Source organism: Mangifera indica, chromosome 14 (assembly GCF_011075055.1).
Source record: "Mangifera indica cultivar Alphonso chromosome 14, CATAS_Mindica_2.1, whole genome shotgun sequence".
Taxonomy (NCBI): domain Eukaryota; kingdom Viridiplantae; phylum Streptophyta; class Magnoliopsida; order Sapindales; family Anacardiaceae; genus Mangifera; species Mangifera indica.
This window is the reverse complement of record NC_058150.1, coordinates 13712260-13723034: the sequence shown is the minus strand read 5'-3', so window position 1 is coordinate 13723034 and position 10775 is coordinate 13712260. Positions and strand designations below refer to the sequence as shown.

The 10775-nt window shown below is 31.5% G+C and overlaps 1 protein-coding gene across 2 annotated transcripts; it reads left to right on the top strand.

Moving 5' to 3' along the window:
• Positions 1 to 7530: 7530 nt before the first annotated feature.
• On the top strand, positions 7531 to 9838 carry LOC123195628 (54S ribosomal protein L51, mitochondrial). 2 transcript variants are annotated; one of them, XM_044609444.1, is made up of 4 exons: positions 7531 to 7683; positions 8260 to 8339; positions 9148 to 9254; positions 9393 to 9838. In XM_044609444.1, the coding sequence occupies exons 1-4, from the start codon at positions 7534 to 7536 to the stop codon at positions 9563 to 9565; spliced, it is 510 nt and encodes a 169-aa protein (XP_044465379.1). In that variant the 5' UTR covers positions 7531 to 7533; the 3' UTR covers positions 9566 to 9838. The 2 variants fall into 2 exon arrangements, with proteins under 2 accessions (XP_044465379.1, XP_044465380.1); XM_044609445.1 differs by having other exon boundaries at positions 7546 to 7683; positions 8255 to 8339.
• The last annotated feature ends 937 nt before the right edge of the window (positions 9839 to 10775 follow it).

Below are 10775 nucleotides of genomic sequence, written 5' to 3'. Positions count from 1 at the left end.
TTTGACTTGAATCCAACTTTATAAATAAGTGATAGAGACAGACTAAGTGAGAGAATCTCATTTGTATTTCTCATTTGCTCATTCTTTTCTCCATAACATTATTTACATTTCTCCATCTTCATTTCATTTTGTTGTTCAGTTATTCCTTTCCATATCAAAATATTGTCAACATTTTCTTTATTATATTTTCAACTTGATATTTACATTTTAAATATACATTTTAATCACCAATTTATGGAATCGAATGAGACTGGAAATCTTGTAAAAGTGATTGTTAAAACAAAGAAGAATAAAAAATTTTCATTAGTTTGTTTGTTTATGAAATTAACATTAATTTTACTGGTCATCACTACTAGTGTAGAAAAAGCATTTTCAACAATGAATTTTGTGAAGAATAGTTTACGAAATAGAATAAATGATTAATAGTTGAATGATAGTTTAATTGTATATATAAAGACAAATTTGTTTGATAATACTGAAAATGAAGTTATTATACAATATTTTAAAAAATGAAATTATGTCAAGGGCAATTATAGACATATTAGTTAATGAATGTTTTATTAATATAAAAATTGTGTAAATTTCAATTTAAAATATAGTTATATTATGAGCTGTGCTATGCGTATTCATTGTGATTATACAAATAGATATACATTTGATATGCTCATTACATGATTAGATATTATTTTACTCTTAATTTAAAATCATCAATCACTTTATAAGACGTATAAAATGTGTACCTATTTGTATAATCAAAGTGGATATACATAATTTTATTGATATATTATTATAACTTTGATCTCTCTAAATTTTATTTCTAGGTTCGCCACTGAAGAAGATGATATTCAAGACATGGGAATGGATGACAAAAGTAAGGAAGATGTTTTGAAATATGTTTCATTATGTAGTACTTAAATACTGTGGTAAAAATAAAACTTCATGTTGTTTCTAGTTTTCTTGATATTAATGTGATTGAACTATTGATACAAAGATGCTTCCATGGTTGTGTTTAATGTATCATTTCATCTAACGAGATGAGTATATTTTAGCACAAAAATTGGTTTTTTGTTTACACAGGACCACACGTGGGTAGATTCATAGCGTCGGATATGATTTAATGATTCACACATTTGGGACATGAATAATGTTGTTGGATAGTACTTAAAGATGTATTGACTAACACAAACATAATTTGCGGCTTGTTTTTTGTTTTTTTTCTAATGTGCTAAATTGAACTGGCTTGTAGTTTACTATTTGTGTAAAGCTAATGAGCCAAGATATCTGGCTACCATAGAATTCTGCTGTGTTGGCCGTCCGGTCCTATGCCTCCTGCCTTATTCTTTGATTCGTCTTATGGGCTGAGGACCTTGTTCACCTGTAGTCTGGAGCAGGATATAAACCTTCTATCCAAAATTCACTATATTTGCCTTAATGATCTGGCCTTTATATTGGTTGTTTCATATCATAACTATCTAAAAAGTTTCAAAACTGAAACCTGTGGTCAATGATAAGAAGTAACTTGATGATAGAGGACTTAGTGTCTAGGTTATTGGAGCTGCTGAATTGTAGCTTTGACTTAAGAATACCCTTAATGGTCCCTTTAGAAAGGCTTCTGTAAGACAGCCCTGCAAAATTATGAAACAAGTTTCTGTGCTAATCAGGCTTCCAAATGTGTCTAAATTGTGTTCCATGATCAGAACTGGTTTTCTTCACTTCCACTAGTGATAGTTCGTTGCAACTCCATCCATTTTCTGCTAGAACATTTCTTCTTCCCATTCATGTGGGTTCTTATAATTGTTTGGAGAGCGCACCAGGCTAAAAGATTTTATTTTCACTCTATTACTTACAGAAACTTCTGTTATCCACAGTTCCAAGGCAACAAAAATTTTTGCGGCCAAAATTTGGTGAAGTTGAAGATGAAATGCATGATGATGAGGATAAGGAAGATAAGAAGGCTTTATTCACTAGGGTAAGAAGGCTTTATAACTATCCTTTCACCCCTACTGCCTTGTCTTGATGTACCCAATTAGTACATGGATAGCAAATTAATCTACATAGCATTATAACTTCATAGTTTTATGTTCTTTTATGCTATGAAGTTGTCTTTAACCTGATTTTAATTTTTCCAGTAATTTTATAGTTGCAATCAAGTGATGATGAATCACCTCTAGAAGAGGAGGCGGAGGTGGTAAGAATGCTGAAAGAGAGAAAAATCTTTAGAAATGGAAGACTTTGGCCTACAAGATGCTACTGATAGTGGAGATGAGAGTGATAGTGAATTACCCTTGGATGTGGGTTTCCACATTATTTTCTTCCTTTGAGTTTGCAATTGTCTCCTTAAGACTTAAGTGAAAGGAATTCAATACTAAAAATGATCTTTGCTCAAAGTGGGAGTAGTATGTTAAATTCTAGTAAGTAACATGTTACCATAAAATTTTGTTATATAGGAAATCTCGGTTAAAGGAAAAGGCAATGCAGTGTCTGCAACAAACAAAGAAGCTGTGGATGATGTTGGTACAACTTAATGAGGAGGTAAAGAAAGATGTGAATGCTTTGTCTAAGGAGGAGCAAATGGATGTAGTATGCAGGTAACTTTGAAAAAACTGCAAAATGGTCTGTGTATTGTTTGATACTGGTGGTAGAATTAATAATGAAGTCATGATAGATAACTCTCTTTAACTAAGCCTTCCATTGTAAATTGTGTTTGCCACTTCAATCTCATTCTGTTTCATAAATTGTGCTTTGTTTTGTTAATATAATTTTTCAGTTTCTTATAGAAAAAAACTATGTTCTTTGTCTATTATTTGAATCTATGAGATTGTAGCGTAAATTATTAAAATACAGTTTTGAAGAACAGGATTTCATCTTTCCACAATACTACCTACTAAATGGAAGCTTCTGACAAGCGTATTCCTTCAACATAGTATGCTGTAAAACATTAAATATAATGCAAATTGTGTTAAGTTTATTGTCATATTCTAAGGAGATTTGTCTATGTTCTTTGTTTTACTTGAAAGTATTTAATAGTTAGAAGGGCATGTTTTTCATCTATGGTTGAATGGGAATTGGCTTCTTATTCTGGTATGTAGAATTTAATGGCAAGTACACTGTTTTCTCTGGTACTTGTCTATGTTTGATGCTTAGGCAATTCCATTATATACTAATAATGTGTTAAATTACAAATTGTTTTCTCTGTCTGTCTTTGACTGTTACCTTTGTATGTCTTATGCTTTTGATTGGTTGGCTAATATATTGCCCCTTCCAATTCTGCTCCTGAATTAGTGGGTTTGCTGTCAGTGTTGAACGATGCACTTGCACAACTTGATAATTAAGTTAATCCACTTCTTAGCAAGGTATTATTCTTTGACTGTTTAATTATTAGATTGAATGGTTATGTCAATATGATGTTCCGTAGACTTAGAATGTCAAATACCAGGTCTTTAGATGTCTATCTGTATTTTGAATCTTCTTACCAGGAAATTTTTCTATCATATTGAGTTTTCAGTATCTTGTTTGTCTGTGCATATATTGCAATACTATTATACATTATATCTATAACACTCCTAAATAAATCTCATATCGGTAAAGTATTGGAGAGACGCTGGATAATAATCTATGAACTCTTTAAACTGTCAAAATGTATTTTAGATTGTAAAACCCTAAAACAAAGTCAGGATAGGCTATGTGTCCAAGTGGACAATATCTTGAAAGTGTAGTTGTTTCAATTCTTTTGACTCAATCAAATTATTATAATCATACTATTTATGCAGTTCTGGTTTCACATCATTACTGTGATGGTTTACTTAGGGGCAAGTAATTTTGCATTACATTGATGCCTTTGTATTCAACATGATAATTTCTTTGGTGCTATGGAAAGATTAAAGAGAAGAAGATCAAGTTGGAAGATGGGATGCATTATCTGAAGATGAAGCAACTTCTTCTACTGGCCTACTGCCAAGCCATAACATTTTATTCTCTTCTATGTCTGAAGGGCAGCCGGTTCGCGATCATCCCATCATAGCTCACCTTGTTGAGATCAAGGGTTTGCTAGATAAGGTCTTCTGCTCTCCTTAAAAAGCCTTAAATTAATCTCTGTGATCTTGTTTTTAAATTATTTTCCCCCCCACAGCATGGCAAAATTTTTGACAATATTCTACACTACTGGATAAGTTTGATCCAGCAAGCCTTGGATCGTGGTAAATGGAATTATGAAAAAGGCTATGTACCCTCAGCAAGGCCTAAAGTTTTGTCATTTGCTTGTTCATTTTCATATTTATCTTTAATTTAAGATAGTTCTACAAATTTTCATGTTAATATAAATCAGATTTTGTTGATGTGGAAGTTTGCACCAACAAGAAGTATACCAAATCTTAGTGAACTCAGGTGCAAAAATATGAAAAGACATAATGAAGTAAATGGTTGATAGTCGGTTTTTACGTGGTTCGTCTGGAAAGATCAATAGTCTATGTCTATAGTATTATTATTATCTCAGAAATACAAAGTTACAAAGTGAGCAAAGTAAATATTGTATGCCTAATTTAACAGTGTAATTAGATGTACTACTCAATGTTCTCTTTAAGTCTCTATCAGTCGTGTCATCCATTTTTTCACTATTTTGCATTTATAGCAATAAGAGTTAAAGTTATATAAGTTTATGATAGAACAATAATTAATGACTTAATGAATGTCGTTATGCTCTTAATATAGTAAAAGAATAGTTACGCTTTATTTATGATTGCTGAAATTGAGGATAATGATTTATTGACAATAGAAAACAGTTATTTAATGTTAGATGATTGTTGTGATCGTGGTGGATTTAGTCCCCTGTTTTATGTTTCGTGGTTTCTAGAAGAATAGATATTCAAGTCGAGACTTATCTTGCGAATTGCAAGTTAGAATAATGTTTGTTAATTGGAGGTTCATAACATATTTATTATTCTCCAATCAATTTGTTTGATTGATGTTCCTTGACCATCTTTTTATCAAGTTGACCGGAAAATATGTGGATTTTTCACTAAAGTTTTCTTTTTGTCTTTGGTGCTTTTGCCCTACATGGTGATTGACTGACATGAACTCCTCTGCTTGTTCATCATAGGGGTTTTAAGTTACTTTCTCTTTTAAGCTTGATAGTTTCTAATTCAGGTTCCACTTAATAGACAATATTAAATTACCAATCACACAAAAGAGGCGATACTTAGGGTGGCTTGGCTCAATGTGATCCACCTACATCTACGAATGAGAAAGGAATATTACAATGATACATTATGATACCCCGAGTATGCAACTTCTCAAATTATATTCTCTTGTATAATATCTTAAAAGAATTCATCTCTTGGATTATAATTTGGCATTAGGTTGGGATTTAATCTGAACCAAACTTGAGGTCTATTTGAGTTTAAATTAATTAGATCTATAATACTCAATATAAGCTCGAACTCGTTTGAGTATACATATATTATCATTTGAGAGTGATTGATATGATAAATAATGTGATAAGATAAACAAATAAGTTAATTTTAAATAAAATTATTGAATTAGAATTTTAATTTAAAATTAATTTATTCAAATGGAGTAAACTGGCCAAAACTAGTGATTCGTGTTTGACTATATTCAAGTGAGAGAGATGGCACCGTAATTATGTGATCAGTCAGATCGTTTGTTGCCTCTTCAAAACTTATAAATGATTAATAATTCACATCCAAAGAGCAAAACTAAAATTTCAAGTCTTTCCAATGTGATTTATTTATAAAAAAATAAACATTGAAATATAATTAAATTATGTATATGTATAGTACAAAATTAGATATCAATGATGATGTATTAATTTATAATTAAATAATTTTAAATTAAATATAAAATAATACTCAATTACAAAGTTATACACTATCGTTAGTTTTCAAATTAGTATATAACAATACTTATTAAAATGAGCTCATAATATTTTAAAAAGCTAAATAATTATTTTCTATCTAAGGTTTGATAAATGACAATTCCTACTTTTTAAGTTTAAAAAAGGCCAAAGGACTGTTTTCCACCCAAAGTATGTTTATTTCCCCAGTTTTCTCTTGTTAACTTTGAAAATCTCATTTACCCACTCATAGATCGTTAAAATTAACTAAGTTTATTAGTTATATCATTCCCCCCCCCCCCTCAAACCCTCAAAACTAACAATTTTTCCCCAACCCAAGTTTTCAAAAGCTGCATTTTCCGCTTAGGGTTTCCAAACTTTCAGATTCATTTTTTTGACGAAGACTGACGATCTCCAAGCAGTTACTCTTCCTCTCTGGTGCCTCCCCTTTCTGACCGTGCATCTTCAGATGTTGTGTGACATCATCATTGACAAAGACGAATCGTTTTCGTTGAGAGATGAAGATGTCTCATTTTCATCGATGACGACATCACATGGCGTAGGAAGATGGACGGTTGGAAAAGAGAGGCATCGGAGAGGAAGAGTAGGTGCCTGGAGATCGTTGGTTGTCGTCAAAAAATTGGATCTGAAATTTGGAAACCCTAGGGGCAAAATACAGTTTTTGAAAACTTGGGTTGGTGGAAAATTATTAGTTTTTAGGGTTTTGGAGGAAAATAAAATAAAATTTAAGTTTATTTTTAATATTTCAAATAAAATGATGATTTTTCCTTTGAAACTATTAAATTTAACAGTTCATAGGTGGGTAAATGAGATTTTCAAAGTTAACGAAGGAAAACTTGGGAAATGAGCATACTTTGGGTGGGAAATAGTCTTTTGGCCTTTAAAAAAATCAATACTCCACCTATTTGTTAAAGTTTACTATAAGTTTTAACAGTTAAAGGGTATTTATGTCATTTTATTTAAATATCATAATATAAAGCATAAGTGGGGGTGTAAGTGTTATTTTTCAAAACTTACTAGGATAAATGAACATGTCTCCTATTATGTTCAAGAAATTATCATATTCACATCATATATTTTAAAATTATATTTATAATTCTAATAGTTTTAATGTAACATTTACGTCACTAATTTATTACATTTTATTTATTTCTCTAAGGGTGTAATTATACTTTTTGAAACTATTGAAAACATATTAAAATTTAAAATTTTCAAAAATACTCTCAAACTTTTTTAGAATTTATAAAAAGGTTCTAAAAAATTTTATTATCACTTCTAAAACTTTAAAAATTACTATTTATCCAAAATATCTGATGTAATTGATATCTGTATTTGTATTTGTATTAATAATTTTTCATTTTAATTGAAATTAATATAATTTAGAGATATAAAAATTATTTAATATACTTTTGGAGAGATAATATTATTTAGTTAGAAGGTTTTCTAGTCCTTTCAATATTTTTATAAAAAAAAAAATTAATAGATTTTTTTAATAGATTCAACAAATGGGCCAGACATGGGCTCTTTAAAACTCAAAGGGTCGGACTGTCATTTCGCCAAACCTGGGTTGGGACAAATGATTTAGCCTTTAAAAAATTTTGTATTCAAAATGAAAAAAATAAAACTACAAATATTTTTTTTTATCACTAATTTATCCAAACAACATGTGCGATGAAGTATACAATCTCTATGATGAAGAGTTAAATTACATTTTTTACCCTCATACCAAAAACCCAAAACCCATTACTCTGTATCTTCGCCTCCCTGCCGCCATTTTAACTTCTTCAAAGCGAGCAAAATCTAGCGGCTTTACGGTCAGTTCTTCTCCACAAAATTAAATCTCCTTACCTAGGATTTCATTCTATTTCTGGGTTTTTTTTTTCAATTCACAATAACAAGCTTATTAAGACCCGAAAGTTTTCTCTCTTTTGTTTTTTAATCTCTTGTAGAGAAAGCCCTTTTATTTTTGTGATAATTGATGCGTTTACTCTTGTTCTGGTTAGCTTTGATTGTTTAGATTTGACCCACTTTTAAAATTTTTTTTTTATGATAACTTCGTGATTCCCATATGAAAATTGAAACTATTTGAAAAGGTTAACCTTGCATAGTTAAAAACTTTGTTTTTTTATTTTCTTTTTATAGAGTTAATGATTGATTGCTATCTCAATTCTGATGAAATTTGAGCTTGCCCTAGTTGTTTATTTGGTTGCTCAGAGACAAATTTTAGGTATACATGGCTAGAAAATGAGTAGTTCTTTCAATATTAATTTAGGGTAAACATATGACATTGAGTTCATTTTCATACACGAATCGTGTTCATTAGTTCAATGAATAATGATTTTTAACAGTTTTCTATGCAAATTCGAAATCACCATATTTTTGCAGCACAGATGGCCCTGAGAGGTGTATGGCAGCTTCAAAAGCTGATTGTGAGCTATTGTGATTGGGGTGGCAGTAGCAGGGGCATCAGGTATGCTATGACCTTACATAAATGACGATTTTATTGGCATAACTTATTTACCAAAGAAGTGAAAACCGACAATTAGAAATTCTTGAATGAATATCTAAGCTTGCATATATGTTGAATTCCTCATTGATCTTTAGGGAAAGAAGCCATAAGAAGGTTTTGTTGCAATCTTTAGTTCATTCATCTTGATGCTTGACTCTATTGAGTTGGATTTATACATTTGTAGTGTCTGATTGAATCCATTAATTTTTGCAAGCATTACACTCTGTCACAATAGTGAAGGATATAATTTAAACTGCAAGAAATTATTTTGGATTTTCTTTGTTAGTTTGTAGGTTTATTAGTGTACATCAGTTGGAATCGAGAAAAAGTTAGTGGTGAAGTGTTTGTGTGATTTATATTAGATGTATAAATGAAAGTTAAAAGAGGTGTGCTGTATTGTTTTAATGGTCTCTTGGTTGCAAGTTTAATTTTATCTTCAAAGAAACTTGCATCATAACAATAGATTAGTACAACGATATATATTTTACATCTGATATCTTTTTTGCATTTATAAGTATTCTAAGTCGATTCATCATAGACCTCGGTCCTTTTAGCGGCATAAATGATTTTCTGCACTATCTGTTGTTCGACTCTTGTCCAGGAACCTAATTGAAGTATTTTATTAACTATATTTCATTTGGCTGTGAATCGAATGTGATGGAAATTGTCGCCTCTAACGTGCTGTTCTGTTGTTCTCACACTATGGGGCTGAGCTAATCTCTGTAATTTCAAGACCATGACTTGAATGTTTATTTCTAATTAATGGTAGGGCGTTTATGGAGTCAAAGTTGCCAGCATTTAAAGAGAGCAACCCTCAGCTGGAGGTGGTTACAGAACTTATTCGTGGTCAGCATCCACATTTAAAGGCCTTGTACAGTAAGTTTTCTCTCTCTCCCTTCTCCCAGCCTCCTTTGCTGGTGTTTAAGTGTGCTCGTACATGCACATGCATTTAATCTCTCAAGAACTGCTGCTATTTTCTGAGTTTCATGAATGTTTACATTGCTGCATTTTCAGGGAACCATAACAATCGTGTTGTATGTGTGAGGAATATGACTCCAGAGGAGATACTTCTGCATGCAACCCGACTAAGGAATGCATTGGGAAGAAAGGTGGTGAAACTAAGGACAAGACATGTAACCAAATGCCCCAGTGTTCAAGGTACATGGACAACTGATTTGAAGTTCTGAGCGGCAAGCAAAATTAACACCATAGAAAACTTCTGGGTAATGTTTTATGATTTGAAGATGTTTTCTTTCAAAACTGGATCTGCTTTTTTTATCGCACATGTTTTGGTATTTTCTAGTGTCATGAAACATCTGCTGGGTCAAATGAAGCCATATGTACAAGTTGAGATTTATTTTATGGATGTAAATGTGGCGTTGCAGATTGAGACCTAGAAATGTAGTTTACTGTTACATACTGGAGAAGCTTTCTATGAGGACTAGATGTTATTTTCTTTCTTTCGTTATTTCCAGTACGAAATATGGATTTTCATTTCCTCTTGGTTGATCCTGCAACAGACTCGCTGTATCCTAATTGGTCGATTACAAGTGGGGGTGGATAATAACCGAGCCAAGCATAATGTCTCCTAGCTTTAGCTCAGCTTGAATGAAAAATGGGATGGTTTAAGCTCACTTCGAGTTTGTTGGGTCAAAGTTAAAAGTGACTTAAGTTTGACTCAGTTTTAAAATTTAAAGTTTGAAACTCAATTTAAGTTCATAGTTTGCATTCGTGTCTCAGATTTGGGATTTGGATTCTTGATTATAGTTTGTGATTGATTGATAAAACAATATTGTTTTGACAATTGTTTGATAAGACTCGAACTAAATCAATCATCCATCTTGGCTTACTAACCCAATTGAGTTGAACTTAATTTTAACTCGAGATAGGTTTAATTTTAAAAATTAGTTGACTCTCTTGAATCAAACTCTGTTTGAGTTAGATTAAATGAATTCGAATTCAATTGAAATGAATCAAACTGGTTTTGAGATCGAACCAGTTCGGTTTGAGTCCACCCTAATACAGGGATGGCAATGGGGAGGGGCGGGAAGGGGATCTCAATCCCCGTCCCCGTCCTCGTAGAGGATATCAATCCCCATTCCGGATCCGTTCCCGTTACAGGAATGAAAATGATTCCCCGTCCCCTCTCCACAAAGAAAAATCCCCTCTCTGTCCCTGTGGGGAAAAATCCCCTCCCCGTACCCGCAAAAACAATATATTCTTTTTACCTTGTAAATAAATATAAATATATTAAATAACAAAATTAAAATTAATTTACTATTTCAAATATCATAAATATAATATATGAACTCCTTTAATATGCACAACAAAAACTTAAATAAATTTGAAAAACATAAATAATTTTAAACTATAAAAATATATTAATATTTTAAATAA

Bases quoted from the DNA above. Each gene is read 5' to 3' on its own strand.
- LOC123195628 (XM_044609444.1), top strand. From the start codon at position 7,534: ATGTGCGATGAAGTATACAATCTCTATGATGAAGAGTTAAATTACATT. The intron at 8,340-9,147 runs GTATGCTATGAC...AATTAATGGTAG, and splicing joins GGCAGTAGCAGGGGCATCAG to GGCGTTTATGGAGTCAAAGT. The intron at 9,255-9,392 runs GTAAGTTTTCTC...CTGCATTTTCAG, and splicing joins ACATTTAAAGGCCTTGTACA to GGAACCATAACAATCGTGTT.